This window comes from Euprymna scolopes, chromosome 46, assembly GCF_053919585.1.
Source record: "Euprymna scolopes isolate OS-2025 chromosome 46, ASM5391958v1, whole genome shotgun sequence".
Classification (NCBI taxonomy): Eukaryota; Metazoa; Mollusca; class Cephalopoda; order Sepiida; family Sepiolidae; genus Euprymna; species Euprymna scolopes.
In genome coordinates, this window is record NC_136527.1 from 86,503,048 (window position 1) to 86,520,397 (window position 17,350).

At 34.4% G+C, this 17,350-nt stretch overlaps 1 protein-coding gene across 1 annotated transcript; it reads right to left on the bottom strand.

Annotated features, from left to right (window-relative positions):
* Positions 1-488: 488 nt before the first annotated feature.
* On the bottom strand, positions 489-15,847 carry LOC145270962 (uncharacterized). The gene is made up of 2 exons (XM_080126508.1): positions 15,100-15,847; positions 489-1,529 (listed from the first exon to the last, which is right to left on the bottom strand). Exon 2 carries the CDS (start codon positions 1,345-1,347, stop codon positions 544-546), a length of 804 nt encoding a protein of 267 aa, XP_079982634.1. The 5' UTR covers positions 1,348-1,529; positions 15,100-15,847; the 3' UTR covers positions 489-543.
* Between the last annotated feature and the right edge of the window lie 1,503 nt (positions 15,848-17,350).

The following is a 17,350-nucleotide window of genomic DNA, read 5'->3' on the forward strand; positions in this document are numbered from 1 at the left end:
ACTTTGAAGGCAGACATCTTGGATTTTTTCTTAATTTTTGTTTGGATTTTAGAAACGCCACAGGAAGATAAATCCATGTAAAGCGCGGACATCCCCTCCCCATCTTTAATTCTAGCTTTTCTTCATAAAAATCGAACATTTTGCTCGGTATCATAACAAATTGTTTTTTCGCTGTAAAAAAAAAAAACCTACTTGATGAAATTAAGTGAAATTTTTTATTCAGAGAATTTCGTTCCATAACGGATACGTACAATTTAATTATTTTTCGATATTTTCATTTTTTAATGTGTTGATTAAACTGTACAAGTACCTTTTACTTCAAACTAGATAAAAAATGTGAAACCTTAGAGTACAGAACTACCCTCACTTCTTTTTGCTACCAAATCATGGCGACTTTTATACCTGAAGAAGGTCGAAGGTTACATCGGCCGAAACGTTGTGCAGATAAGATGTGAGAATGATTGTTCGATTAATCGAAACAAAATAAATAATATTTCAACATTATTGATAACAAGACAAAGTTACAAGATATTGTCAAATTTGTCACGGTTCAACAACTTCCTGGAGTTCCGCTGGACTTTCGATAATTTGAATAATCATTTCGCCATCCAAAACAGACGGCGCGGTCGGGTCGTTCACCTTACACTGATGTATGTCAAAAAGTTTCCGATTGTCAATAACAAAACCGCATTCCTGGCACATAAAAAACTGTTTCTCAACAAGTTCTTCGTAGTCGGCGTCTGCTGTTTGGATTGATATTTCTCTAACGTCTTGAATCGAGCCAAGATCAGCATCAGTCGACACGATCTGAGAGGTTTTCGCTGTCTCGATCTCAACATTGTGGGCCCGCATGTGTGACTTGAGCGTGAACTTATACTTGGTCGAATAGTTGCAATATGTGCACTTGTAAGGCGTGTCATAATTGTGCAACAGCATATGTGACGCCAGAGCCTGCGGGTCACTGAAATTTGTGCCGCACGTGTGACAAAGACTCGCGCTATTCTTTTTCAAATGTTTCCTCAAATGAGTTCTCAAATTACTGCGATCGTTTGTCGCAAAGTCACAAACATTGCAAGTGAACGGTTTTAATCCGGAATGTTTCAAAATGTGCACCTTCAGGTTTTTTTTCCACGCTGTCCGAAAATCACACAATTCACACTTGTAGCATCGTTCCCCCGTGTGGATCCGATTATGGTGTTCTAAGTCTCGTGGTGAACCAGTGCGGAAGTCGCAGTTCATACAGCATAACGGCTTTGCAGGGTTCCCGCTGCACTTGTGGCTTTCGATTTCCACTGCATTCTTAAAACCAAGCTGGCAGCTAGGACATCTGTGCGGACGTTGCACCATTCGGCATGCGAAATCCTGATGAAACTTGAGCGTCAATTGCGTAGCGAATGTCTTGAAGCAGTCTTTGCACTGATTCGTTTTCACTTCCTTCCCAGACGTGTGTAACTGCTTTTCATGGCGTTGCAGGTGATGCGCGTGGAAGAACGCAGCGGAACAGAAAGAACATTTATAATGGCGTTCGTCTACAAGAAATTGAAAACAAATTGATATTAAAATTGAAAACATAAATGGGTCAAAGTTCACCATTACGCCAACTGGAGACGTCTCAACATTTTGCAATAAATCAACAACTTTTAAAGGTTTTCGAGTATGCTGAACACAGATATCACCGGGAAAATTAGCGCAGACAAATAGTTTTCGAGATATAAATATCTGAATCGTGCAATGTAATTTCTAGTAGTTTGAATTGGCCGCCATCTTTGTTGTTTCAATGAAATGGGATAGTGAGCATGCGATATGTGTTGTTATGTTTAACGGTTATTCAACGCTATTTCTTTCGGGATAAACATCCCCCCACCTCCCAATGTTAAGAACGGCTTTTAGAATAACCCCCCTCCCCATGTTAATAACGGCTTTCGGAATAAACATCCCCCACACCTCCTGATGTTAATAACGGCTTTTGGAATAAACGCCCCCCCCTTCTCCATGTTAAGAATGGCTTTCGGAATAAACATCTCCCACTTCCCCATGTTAAGAATGGCTTTCGGAATAAACATACATCTCCCCATGTTAAGAATGGCTTTCGGAATAAACATACACCTCCACATGCTAAGAACGGCTCTCAGAATAAACATACACTTCTCCATGCTAAGAACGGCTTTCAGAATAAACATACACTTCCCCATGTTAAGAACGGCTTTCGGTATGACACCCCCACCCACCCACTTCCCCATGTTAAGAACGGCTTTTGCAATAAACATCTCCCCACCTCCTCATGTTAAGAACGGCTTTCAGAATTGCGTTGAGTCAACTACACAGATCATCCGCTCACTGCAGCGTGCGCACGCATGCTCAATATACCATTTCATGGAAACAACAAAGATGGCGGCCAAATAAAACTACTAGAAATTATGTAACAAAATACAGAATATTTATATCTCAAACTATTTGACTGCGCTAATTTTCCCTATGGTATTTGTTTTCAGCATACCAAGTCGTCATTTTTTTAAGAAATTATTGAGGCGTCTTCAGTTGGCATAACGGTGAACAGTGACCAAAAAATGGGTACAATGCTATAGTATGCAAGATACTTACAATTAATTAATATTAAGATTTATTAACTTTATATTATATATCTATAAAAGCGAAAGTGTCTGTGTGTCAGTTTGTGTATATTTTCCTACGCAATAACTCTGTCAATTTTCAGTCTACAGACTCGAAATTTGATATACAACGCACTGAGATTTGGGAAAATCTTTATAATTCGTTTTTGGCCAGAAATTTGGCTGTTAAGAGGTAAAAGTTCAACGATTTGACCTTTGAGAACTCTACCAAACTCTTCCGGCAATTTTGGGTCTAAACACTTCAAATTTTAGATATAGGTTCTTTGGACATGGATCTAACTTAATAACTTGATTTGATCCCAAAGCAGTAAATGTTAAGGGGTCATAATAGGGGTCAAAGTTTTAAAAAATTTGACCTCTGCGGTCTCTACCAAATTATTCAGACAATTTCTGGTCTAAACATTTGAAATTTTACATAAAAGGGTATTCAGAGATAGGGCAAGCTTTTTAATCGGTTTGGGTCGAAAATTTGAGCTATAAATATATGTATGTATGTTTGCGTGTCTGCCTGAAACTTTTGACAGAGGCAACGGATTTTCACAAGATCTATATTGTTTTGAAGCTTGACCCTTCAGACGACAAATACCGAAAAATTGGTTAAAACATTAATTTCTTCACCCTCAACTGGGTGCTTTTCAGCAGGGAGGTGTCGCCTTTTTTTGAAAGTCATCCCCTCTTTTCGATTATCTAGCCTTAATTTAAACCTATGCCACTTCTGGTTTGCCGGTGGTCATAACAGCAAAGACATCACGTTTTTTTGCTGTTCTTTTCCTCCATCGCGGTACAGGTTCGAGCCTGCCTTCCTACTACAAACTTTTTTTTTTTTTTGCTCAACACACACCTCCAAACACCCGGGCAACGCCGGGCACCCATGCTAGTATTATATATACTATATATTACATAGTGGCATTTGTCTACAAGAAATTGAATAGAATGATATTAATTATATACGTTCTTTAAAAATTTGGTTATTAATTAAATAATAAATTAAATACTTTATATTAACATTTATTTACTTTATTATTGCATTTACTGGATGGAATTCGTTTACAAGAAATTGAAAACCAATTGATACAAATTAAATACTTTTTATAAACATTTATTAATTAATTAAACAATAGTTTAAACAAATGAAGCATGGTTCCACATGAGTGCACAGTAGACGAGGCATAAAAAAAAATTACTAAGTTCAGCATCCCCCCCCCACTGAGCCCTAAAAGTCCCCCGGGGAACGTCAAATCCTGGTGAAAATGTACAAACGGTGCAGTTTTAGGCCTTAACATATGTAGATTTGAGTTCTGCACCATGCAAAAAAAGAAATGACTAAGTCCATCATTTGCACCCCCCCTTCCCCCTGTTTAGCCTCAAAAGTCGCCAAGGTCTTAACATATTTAAATTTGGGTTCCGCACCATGCAAAACTGCTAAATAAACTATTTACTAAACATACACAGAAAATTTTGACATAGACAGAAAATTTTGGACAAACATGGTAAAATAGTCCCCAAAAAAACTATTCGCAACCAGATTTTCAAAGATACTATGGATTGAGTTGGGCAGCAACATGTCTGATCATATTACACTTGAATTTCTGCATGTCAGTACAATCAGGAAAGCAGGGGCCTGGAAGGAAATTCCAAAGTGCAGCAGTCCGAGGGAAAAAGCTATTTGAGTAGAATGTTTTTTTTTTTTGTTTTTTTTACTCATGTTCACCCCTTACAAAGCATATCGCCACTTTGACGTAAGGGGCTACTATTTGGGGCCATGTCTAGGAAAGATTAACAAGATATTTGTTTGTTACAGTTAAACTTCTGCATATCAGTACAGCCAGGACAGCAGGCAGCAGGAAGGGAATTCCAAAGTCTAACTGTTCGAGGGAAGAAATTATTAGAATAGAAAGCTTTTCTGGCATTTAGGGATAACAACAGTGAAGGGGTGAGATCTTATTGCTAAGCGGGTTTTCGTGGATATGTACGTCGAGGGGATACAAGTGAAACGAGTTCATTAGAACACATTCCATTAAAATATTTGTAAAACAGGCACAGTGATGCAACATTGTGGCGATGGGACAGGGGTTGGAGCTTAGTTGACAAAGTGGGACCGATTATATCGAAAACTCTTTTTTGGACCCTATACAAGAGGGAGATGCTAATGGTAGATGCACCAGCCCAGATGTGGCAACAATACTCCATGCATGGGTGGATGATGGCCTTTTAAAGGTGCAGGATACTCTCAGGTGCGAGTAGTTTTCTAGCTCGATAAAGGGAACCCACCTTTTTTGCAGCAGCTTTTGCAATGTCTTCTATGTATTTGTTCCAGTTCATATTGCCCACAAATGTTAGGCTGAGGAGTTTGAATGTAGAATTATCAGGTAGGGTACTATTTGTCATAAATATAGGGGTTGGAGAGGCGTCTTGTAATTGTTAAATGAGAGCAGCTTAGTTGTACTAGCTGCATTATACTATATATTAAATGTTGCCATCCATTTGCGGCCCCATTCTACTATAGTCTGGAGGTCATTTTCTAACGATTCGGACATTGTCTTAGATTTATGTACATCTGTTCGTTCCTCATGCTTATTATAGGGCATTGTATCATCAGCAAATATACCCATCTCAGATACAATATTATCAGGGAGGTCGTTTATGAATATCATGAATAATAATGCTCCAAGGATCAACCCTTGAGATACTTCCGCATTAATGTTATGCTGCTTGGATGTACGTCTGACAACCTGTATGCTTTTATTGTTTAAGAAGGATCTAATTTTATTTAGTATACGTCCAGTTATATCATACAATTTAATTTTCATTAGCAGCCCTTTATGCCAGACTTTTTCAAAGGCCTTGCATATATCAAGGGCTACAATCCTGGCTTCGTCCGCCTTATCCAGTACTCTTTTTTGGACCCTATACAAGAGGGAGAGACTAGTGGTAGATGCATCAGCCTAGAAGTGGCAACAATACTCCATGCATGGGCGAATGACGGCTTTGTACAGATACTGGATACTCTCAGGTGTGAGTAGTCTTCTAGCTCGATAGAGGGAACCGACATTCTTTGCAGCAGCCTTTGCAATGTCCTCAATGTATTTGTTCCAGTTCATATTATCCGCAGGGGAGGTGTCTTGTAATTGTTAAAGGAGAGCAGCTTTGTTTTACTAGCTTTGAATGTAACCATCCATTTGCGGCCGCATTCCACTACAATCTTTACAACATTTCTACAGTGAAGGGGTGGGATTTTGCTGCCTGTCAAGTTTGTAATGGGTATTGTCATTGAAGGGGTACTAGTGCTCGGAGTTCGTTTCTGTGATGGGAGAGAGGTTGGAGTTTAGTTGATAGTTCATATATATATATATATATATATATATATATATATATATATATATATACATATAAGTAAATTCTTGGTACAGCAAAATGGAAGGAGAAATTTCAGAGGAAACATAATTTAATTTAAATACCAAAGAAAACAAAAAAAACGGGCAGGTGAAATTATTAAAATTTCCTTAAGGCCTTATTATAAATATAATAAAAACTACTATTGAACGTAAAATTGCTACATTTAATACTGTTAAACATATCGGTCCATCACGTTGTCTCATTTATTTAAAATTACCATGGTTAGGTCCTGTTGGCCTTCATATTGTTAAAAGGATTTCTTCTGCTACTCAACGTTGTTTTCCAGCTACTATGCTTAGAGTAGTTTACACAACTCGAACCTTTTTCTCTTCTTTTCGTAAAGATGTTTTGCCAACCATTCAAAAGAATTCTGTTGTTTATAAATTTGTTTGTCAGTGTGGAGCTGACTACGTTGGCAAAACATCCCAAAGATTGGAAATGAGAATATCCCAACACATCCCTCGGGATATTCGACTACACCAGGTTTCGAGAACATCCGGGCACTCCCAAGCTCATGAGTCCGCCATCGGCAATCACCTGATGAGTATAAATAGGTGTTCTGATCAATATTCCGATGGGTGGTTTTATGTTTTATACAGTGCGAGGTCGAACTATCATCTCAATATCATTGAGGCGTTAGTCATTAACAACTCTCGACCTAGCCTGTGTAGACAAAAGATTTTGAAACATCAGTTGGATATATTTATTGATTTAAAACCACCTGAACAATGAGATTTTTTTTTCTCACTGTGCTTCTAACTAAAACCAAATTCCCTTCTTTCCTCATTCGATTCTTAGTTTTTAATTTATCATTCTGACGTTTCCTCTTAGAAGGTCAGACGATAAGGCGTTAAGGAAATTTTAATAATTTCACCTGCCCGTTTTTTTGTTTTCTTTGGTATTTAAATTAAATTATGTTTCCTCTGATATATATATATATATATATATAAGAAATGAAAACTTTAAGTTGAAATTTACAATCAAATTTATTGCTCAACAGGATACTCCAAAAAACAATTTACAAAGTGCTTATTCTGCGGACTTTCAATTCAAAGAAAGTGTTGTATTAGAGATAGGGGTGTTATGTCTGTGTGTGGTTGTATGCGCGCACGTGTGTGTGTTTTAATGTGTCGGGTCTGATTTATGTGTGGGTGTGTGTATGTGTATGGGTGTGCATGCGAGTGTACCTTGCATTTCATGTTTTTGTGTGATGGTATTAGGTTCTGTTCAGTTCAGGAGTGAATTTGGTGATGAAGTTTTTTTCCTGTGTAAGTAAATAAAAATAATTGTCTGTTTGGAAGATTGGCATTATTTTGAAGCTGTTTCCACTGCATGTGTGTACGTGTTTTGAAACATAGAGGTGTCTGTTATCTGCAATTTTGATGTTGCTCTTATTGAAAGTCCGCAGAATAAGCACTTTGACAATTGTTTTTTGGAGTATCCTGTCGAGCAATAGATTTGATTGTAAATTTCAACTTTTTTAGTTTTTATTTCTTTTCTCTTATAATAAGCTCTACTCTCTATTATTTGTGTATTGAGCTTTTTTTATTTGGTTGGGATTAAAATATTTATGTATAAATACTTGTTTTTTTATATTAGATCAGGTATTAGGTAAAATAGGTAAACATTGCATCTCCTTTGATTTCACTATATACATAATATTATATATATATATATATATATATACACACACATAATATATACATTGTATATATATATATATATATATATATACACTTGTTTATTGTTATATAAACATGGTCACATCCTGCTGCTACAAATAGCCACTTGATGATATCTGTTGTTTGATTGAAACAAGTGGCTATTTGTAGCAGCAGGATGTGACCATGTTTATATAACAATAAACAAGTATTATCAGCTCTTTTTATTGAGCACTATCTAACAACCTCGTTGAATTCATTAGTCCATTACTTTTGAATAAAAAAAAACCCGAGTATATATATATATATATATATATATATATATAGACTTATATGTAATATACTGAGTTCGTGTAATTCAGTACATTTTCATATACCAATAGGTTTTAAGCCAAAAATGGTTGACTTAAGGAGTAAACTACAAAATTATCACATTTCATAACTGAGCATTAATATTGACATGGAAACAATTGTAACGTAAAATGAAATACACTTTTTGTTGCCATCAACACCTTGTCTTGAAGTCTTGATTTTGCACACACAGTATATATATATATATATATATATATATATATATATTTATTTCTTAATCTATATATATAAAAATGTAACTCTCGGTTAGTTCGCAATTAATAGTCTAAAAAACCACTGGACGGATGGCTTCCACGTTTTGGTATAATATGTTTACTATATCAATGTGTGTTTTTATATATTTCTTTTTAATTATAACATTATACTTAATTTTTCTATGATAAATAGGTGTTTTTCTTTGTATCGAGAGGCCATTTTTTTTATTTAGGGACAATTATTTATTACCGCTTCCTGTCACGTGACCAGTGTTATAATTTAGCGGTTTTCCTGCTAGATCTGGAGATTTCGGTTGCAATCTAGCGGGGAATTCTAGAAAATTTGGAGATATTTAGCACCCACACACCCGCAATTTTATTAAAAATACTTTAAAACATAAAATAAACTCATTCATGTAAGTAAAAAAAAGTAGCATTTATTGCCTTTGGTAACAATTATTTATTGATTATTTGTTTTGTTTTTCACCTTTTTTCCACTAACCATTCTTAAATCTTGCTATAAAATCGATTTTTCCAAGTACATTTTAGGGGGTGGGGGCATTCCAACCTCCAAAGTAAAAAGCAAGAAACAACAGCAAAAAAAAAAAAAGAAACTTATACCAATACAGTAGAATTTAATTATCTACCAACCTAAATACTTTTAACATGCTAAAACAAAGTTTTTTTGTTTTTTTATTTTTCTAATTTCAAAATATGTTGCACCATTATTGTGATGTTTAATTTGCAGTATATTTCAATTTAACTTTTATTATAAAAAGTTTGAGTTTATGATTTGTTTCCTGCAAAAAAAAAATACCCAAAAAAAACAGGCAACACTAGCTGATAAAATATGTAAGCCTTCTGGGGAGCTAACCGCTTCAATATAATTCCAGAAACATATAGTGAGAAAAAACGGAACATTTTATATATTGAGTATACTATATTTATAATTTTTTATGGTTAAAAAGTTAAAATATGGAGTTTGGGGGGGGGTAGTGATTTTTGAAAATTTCAGACGATAAAAGTTAAAAATCTAGCGATTTTCTGGACATTTCTTTCTCCTGATCTCGCGTTTTTTTTTAAAATCTCAGTTGACAACATTGCATCACTAAAAAAACAAGAGGGGATGTAGGTATAGATAGGTGACAATCTTATAGACCAAAGCATCTCAGAGTGTATTCAATTGAAAAATTTCTAAGTCCAAACAAGAGGGGATGTAGGTATTGATAGATGGCAATCTTATAGACCAAGGCATCTCAGCGTGTATTCAATTGAAAAATTTCTAACTCCAAACAAGAGGGGATGTAGGTATTGATAGGTGACAATCTTATAGACCAAGGCATCTCAGCGTGTATTCAATTGAAAAATTTCTAAGTCCAAACAAGAGGGGATGTAGGTATAGATAGGTGACAATCTTATAGACCAAAGCATCTCAGAGTGTATTCAATTGAAAAATTTCTAAGTCCAAACAAGAGGGGATGTAGGTATAGATAGGTGACAATCTTATAGACCAAGGCATCTCAGAGTGTATTCAAGTGAAAAATTTCTAAGTCCAAACAAGAGGGGATGTAGGTATAGATAGGTGACAATCTTATAGACCAAAGCATCTCAGAGTGTATTCAAGTGAAAAATTTCTAAGTCCAAACAAGAGGGGATGTAGGTATAGATAGGTGACAATCTTATAGACCAAAGCATCTCAGAGTGTATTCAATTGAAAAATTTCTAAGTCCAAACAAGAGGGGATGTAGGTATAGATAGGTGAATATCTTATAGACCAAAGCATCTCAGAGTGTATTCAAGTGAAAAATTTCTAAGTCCAAACAAGAGGGGATGTAGGTATAGATAGGTGACAATCTTATAGACCAAAGCATCTCAGCGTGTATTCAAGTGAAAAATTTCTAACTCCAAACAAGAGGGGATGTAGGTATAGATAGGTGACAATCTTATAGACCAAGGCATCTCAGCGTGTATTCAATTGAAAAATTTCTAAGTCCAAACAAGAGGGGATGTAGGTATAGATAGGTGACAATCTTATAGACCAAAGCATCTCAGAGTGTATTCAATTGAAAAATTTCTAAGTCCAAACAAGAGGGGATGTAGGTATAGATAGGTGAATATCTTATAGACCAAAGCATCTCAGAGTGTATTCAAGTGAAAAATTTCTAAGTCCAAACAAGAGGGGATGTAGGTATAGATAGGTGACAATCTTATAGACCAAAGCATCTCAGAGTGTATTCAATTGAAAAATTTCTAAGTCCAAACAAGAGGGGATGTAGGTATTGATAGATGGCAATCTTATAGACCAAGGCATCTCAGCGTGTATTCAATTGAAAAATTTCTAACTCCAAACAAGAGGGGATGTAGGTATTGATAGGTGACAATCTTATAGACCAAGGCATCTCAGCGTGTATTCAATTGAAAAATTTCTAAGTCCAAACAAGAGGGGATGTAGGTATAGATAGGTGACAATCTTATAGACCAAAGCATCTCAGAGTGTATTCAATTGAAAAATTTCTAAGTCCAAACAAGAGGGGATGTAGGTATAGATAGGTGACAATCTTATAGACCAAGGCATCTCAGAGTGTATTCAAGTGAAAAATTTCTAAGTCCAAACAAGAGGGGATGTAGGTATAGATAGGTGACAATCTTATAGACCAAAGCATCTCAGAGTGTATTCAAGTGAAAAATTTCTAAGTCCAAACAAGAGGGGATGTAGGTATAGATAGGTGACAATCTTATAGACCAAAGCATCTCAGAGTGTATTCAATTGAAAAATTTCTAAGTCCAAACAAGAGGGGATGTAGGTATAGATAGGTGAATATCTTATAGACCAAAGCATCTCAGAGTGTATTCAAGTGAAAAATTTCTAAGTCCAAACAAGAGGGGATGTAGGTATAGATAGGTGACAATCTTATAGACCAAAGCATCTCAGCGTGTATTCAAGTGAAAAATTTCTAACTCCAAACAAGAGGGGATGTAGGTATAGATAGGTGACAATCTTATAGACCAAGGCATCTCAGCGTGTATTCAATTGAAAAATTTCTAAGTCCAAACAAGAGGGGATGTAGGTATAGATAGGTGACAATCTTATAGACCAAAGCATCTCAGAGTGTATTCAATTGAAAAATTTCTAAGTCCAAACAAGAGGGGATGTAGGTATAGATAGGTGAATATCTTATAGACCAAAGCATCTCAGAGTGTATTCAAGTGAAAAATTTCTAAGTCCAAACAAGAGGGGATGTAGGTATAGATAGGTGACAATCTTATAGACCAAAGCATCTCAGAGTGTATTCAATTGAAAAATTTCTAAGTCCAAACAAGAGGGGATGTAGGTATAGATAGGTGACAATCTTATAGACCAAGGCATCTCAGAGTGTATTCAAGTGAAAAATTTCTAAGTCCAAACAAGAGGGGATGTAGGCATTGATAGATGGCAATCTTATAGACCAAGGCATCTCAGCGTGTATTCAAGTGAAAATTTTCCAAGTCGAAACAACAGGGGATGTAGGTATAGATAGGTGACAATCTTATAGACCAAGGCATCTCAGCGTGTATTCAAGTGAAAAATTTCTAAGTCCAAACAAGAGGGGATGTAGGTATTGATAGATGGCAATCTTATAGACCAAGGCATCTCAGCGTGTATTCAATTGAAAAATTTCTAACTCCAAACAAGAGGGGATGTAGGTATTGATAGGTGACAATCTTATAGACCAAGGCATCTCAGCGTGTATTCAATTGCAAAATTTCTAAGTCCAAACAAGAGGGGATGTAGGTATAGATAGGTGACAATCTTATAGACCAAAGCATCTCAGAGTGTATTCAATTGAAAAAATTCAAAGTCCAAACAAGAGGGGATGTAGGTATAGATAGGTGACAATCTTATAGACCAAGGCATCTCAGAGTGTATTCAAGTGAAAAATTTCTAAGTCCAAACAAGAGGGGATGTAGGTATAGATAGGTGACAATCTTATAGACCAAAGCATCTCAGAGTGTATTCAAGTGAAAAATTTCTAAGTCCAAACAAGAGGGGATGTAGGTATAGATAGGTGACAATCTTATAGACCAAAGCATCTCAGAGTGTATTCAATTGAAAAATTTCTAAGTCCAAACAAGAGGGGATGTAGGTATAGATAGGTGAATATCTTATAGACCAAAGCATCTCAGAGTGTATTCAAGTGAAAAATTTCTAAGTCCAAACAAGAGGGGATGTAGGTATAGATAGGTGACAATCTTATAGACCAAAGCATCTCAGCGTGTATTCAAGTGAAAAATTTCTAACTCCAAACAAGAGGGGATGTAGGTATAGATAGGTGACAATCTTATAGACCAAGGCATCTCAGAGTGTATTCAATTGAAAAATTTCTAAGTCCAAACAAGAGGGGATGTAGGTATAGATAGGTGACAATCTTATAGACCAAAGCATCTCAGAGTGTATTCAATTGAAAAATTTCTAAGTCCAAACAAGAGGGGATGTAGGTATAGATAGGTGACAATCTTATAGACCAAAGCATCTCAGCGTGTATTCAAGTGAAAAATTTCTAACTCCAAACAAGAGGGGATGTAGGCATTGATAGATGGCAATCTTATAGACCAAGGCATCTCAGCGTGTATTCAAGTGAAAAATTTCTAAGTCCAAACAAGAGGGGATGTAGGTATTGATAGATGGCAATCTTATAGACCAAGGCATCTCAGCGTGTATTCAATTGAAAAATTTCTAACTCCAAACAAGAGGGGATGTAGGTATAGATAGGTGACAATCTTATAGACCAAGGCATCTCAGCGTGTATTCAATTGAAAAATTTCTAAGTCCAAACAAGAGGGGATGTAGGTATAGATAGGTGACAATCTTATAGACCAAAGCATCTCAGAGTGTATTCAATTGAAAAATTTCTAAGTCCAAACAAGAGGGGATGTAGGTATAGATAGGTGACAATCTTATAGACCAAAGCATCTCAGAGTGTATTCAAGTGAAAAATTTCTAAGTCCAAACAAGAGGGGATGTAGGTATAGATAGGTGACAATCTTATAGACCAAAGCATCTCAGAGTGTATTCAATTGAAAAAGTTCTAAGTCCAAACAAGAGGGGATGTAGGTATAGATAGGTGAATATCTTATAGACCAAAGCATCTCAGAGTGTATTCAAGTGAAAAATTTCTAAGTCCAAACAAGAGGGGATGTAGGTATAGATAGGTCACAATCTTATAGACCAAAGCATCTCAGCGTGTATTCAAGTGAAAAATTTCTAAGTCCAAACAAAGGGGATGTAGGTATTGATAGGTTACAATCTTATAGACCAAGGCATCTCAGCGTGTATTCAAGTGAAAAATTTCTAAGTCCAAACAAGAGGGGATGTAGGTATTGATAGATGGCAATCTTATAGACCAAGGCATCTCAGCGTGTATTCAATTGAAAAATTTCTAACTCCAAACAAGAGGGGATGTAGGTATAGATAGGTGACAATCTTATAGACCAAGGCATCTCAGCGTGTATTCAATTGAAAAATTTCTAAGTCCAAACAAGAGGGGATGTAGGTATAGATAGGTGACAATCTTATAGACCAAAGCATCTCAGAGTGTATTCAATTGAAAAATTTCTAAGTCCAAACAAGAGGGGATGTAGGTATAGATAGGTGACAATCTTATAGACCAAAGCATCTCAGAGTGTATTCAAGTGAAAAATTTCTAAGTCCAAACAAGAGGGGATGTAGGTATAGATAGGTGACAATCTTATAGACCAAAGCATCTCAGAGTGTATTCAATTGAAAAAGTTCTAAGTCCAAACAAGAGGGGATGTAGGTATAGATAGGTGAATATCTTATAGACCAAAGCATCTCAGAGTGTATTCAAGTGAAAAATTTCTAAGTCCAAACAAGAGGGGATGTAGGTATAGATAGGTCACAATCTTATAGACCAAGGCATCTCAGCGTGTATTCAAGTGAAAAATTTCTAAGTCCAAACAAAGGGGATGTAGGTATTGATAGGTTACAATCTTATAGACCAAGGCATCTCAGCGTGTATTCAAGTGAAAAATTTCTAAGTCGAAACAAAGGGGATGTAGGTATAGATAGGTGACAATCTTATAGACCAAGGCAAGTCAACGTGTATTCAAATGAAAATTTCTAAGTCCTTACAGGGGCGGACGTTGGTATAGGTAGATGAGGAGCTACTAGACCAACACATGTCCACGAGTATTCAATTTAAATTTCTAAGTTCAAAACAGTGTAAATAAGTGTCTGGAAGTGGCCGATCGACGCCTACTGCCATGTTGGGTGCATGTAGGCGTAGCAAAATGCCTTCTAATCTGCTAGGCACATCGGGACTTAGTTTATTTTCTGTCCTTTCTCTGCACCGTGTAGGTTGGCGTCTGGATGTGCCTCATCGATGCCTTGGCATATAAACGTGTAATCAAGTTAAAACTTCTAACTTCAAAACGGGAGTTAGGTACCGGTAAATGAGAAGCTTATCAATCTAGACATGTTGAAATTTATAAGTTCACACATAGTGGATAGCAAGGCGAGGAATAGGGATATAGAATAAGAAAAGAGAGATAGACAGATCTAGATAAATACAGAGGTATAAAGAGATACAGGCAAGGGAGATACATTTCATGATTCAACTTATATGCTAATAAGAAATAGTTGGTATATCAGGAACACAAGCATTGTATTTACTAGTTAATTTTACATCAGAATACACTTGTAGATTTTATGTAGCTTTTTTTCTATAGGGAACATGCAAATAGCACACATAACATCTAGACATATAAATATATACATAAAACAATTACAGTTATGAGATATATCTGAACTAATCCAAAAAGACAATAATGATGAATATCATCACTTACCTTGGAAAATTATCCAGGCTGTATGCCTACTCACATTCCATCAAACACCAGAAAATCATGAGCAATTGCTTGGTTGATTTTTTTTATTTTTTTTATTTTTATTTTTTTCATACACATTTGTAATTGTGTCTTGTTTTATCAAGTATTTTTGTAGTTAATCTGTGGTGTTGGGAGAGGTGTTAACATGAATCAATTTTGCTTAACATTTTTTATTATGTATATTTTTTCAGTTTACAGAGTCATTCCAGTACCAAGTCTGACACTGTAATTGCTTGAAAAGTATTGCATTGGGAAGGAATCTTTTTTTTTTTTTTTTTTTTTTTTTGAGGTGTGCAGGAATTTCAGTAGGGGATGTTTCTACTGATTTCAGATTCCAAGACAGCAAATTTGTATTTTATTGTTTGTGCATTCTTTTATCAAGTTTTTACAGATGTTTTTGTGTTATGAAAGTGAAAATGAATGAGTTGCAAAGACATTTACATTTTTGCATTCTTTTTTTAATTCTTCACCTTTTTTGTTTTAATGTCCCAAGAGTGAACCAAGACGGATGAGTCTTATTCAGCAGAGTCGAAAAAAACAGGTTACCTTTGATTGTCCTCAATGGATTTGTCCATAGTATAATGTGTCCAAGTTATTGCCCTAATAAAGTGAGAACCATACCCCAAAACTAATGCAGAACTCTACTTAATTAAATGAGCACTCTCAAAGACAATTTATCTAACATAATTTTGAAATATGTTTTATAAAGTTACCATAGAGCTCTCAAATATATTAGGCACTCAAATAGGAAATTTGTTTCAAATACTTGTCATATATATATATATATATATATATATATATATATATATATATATATATATATATATATTAAAAACTTACAGTATATCTATACTTACATATTGACATTTAGGTTTTCAAAACATACTGCAGAGCTCCTCATGTTTTCTGAATTTTATGCTTTCGTCTACTAATCTATTGAGCACTCTTAAGTATATTTGTGTAGCTGAATTGCCATACATGTTTTTGAAAGTGTATATTTAGCTCTACTAATGTATTGTACTCTGTCAAAATAAATTTATGCAGTTGAAATGCCATATCTGTTTCTCAAATGTTTTATTTAGCTCTACTAATATATTGAGCACTCTGGAAGTAGATTTGTCTAAAATAATTGCAAAAATGTTTCCAACTCTTACTACAAAGCTCTTTAAATGCATTGAGCACTCTTAAAGTAAAATCGTCTTGTATAATTAAACAAAGCAATTTTTAAACTTACTACACAGCTATATAAAACTATGGAGCACATGCAAGCATCATTGGTATATATATAGATCACATAATTATTAGAAGTTATTTTTTTACTTGAAATACATATATATATATATATTCAAGGGAGACAATTTGTATATAGATGACATAATTAGAAGTTATTTTTTTAATTGAAATGCATATATATATATATATTTAATCTATATCTATATATATTCAAGGGAGACAATTTATATATACATCACATAATGATTAGAAGTTATTTTGTATATATATTCACGGGAGACAATTTGTATATAGATGACATAATAATCAGAAGTGATTTTTTTAAGGAAATATATATATATATATATATATATATATATATATATATACAAGGGAGACAATTTATATATAGATCACATAATTAATGGAAGTCTGTTTTAATTGAAGTAAATATATATATATATATATATATATATATATATATATATATATATATATATATATATATTTTATTTCAATTCCATCAATGAGACATAGAGCAATAAAGTCATGTTATTTACATTTTGACTTAATAATAACCCTTTAAAATAGTGCTCAAAACTAGACAGAGCTGATATTATAAAACGTTTATTTTATTACAGGATAAATAAACATTAAGATTTAACTAGATTTATATAAGAGTGCTCAATAAGACATAGAGCAATAAGGACATTTTATTTAGATTTTTATTTAATAATTACACTTTAAATAGTGCTAAACAAAGGGAGACAATTTGTATATACATCACATAATTATTAGAAGTAATTTTTTATTGAAAATATATATATATATATATGTATATATTCAATGAGACAATTAGTATACAGATCACATAATTATTAGAACATATTTTTTTTATTGAAATATATATATATGTATATATATATATATAAATATATATTTAAGGGAGACAATTTATATATAGATCACATAATTATTAGAAGTTATTTTTTTATTGAAA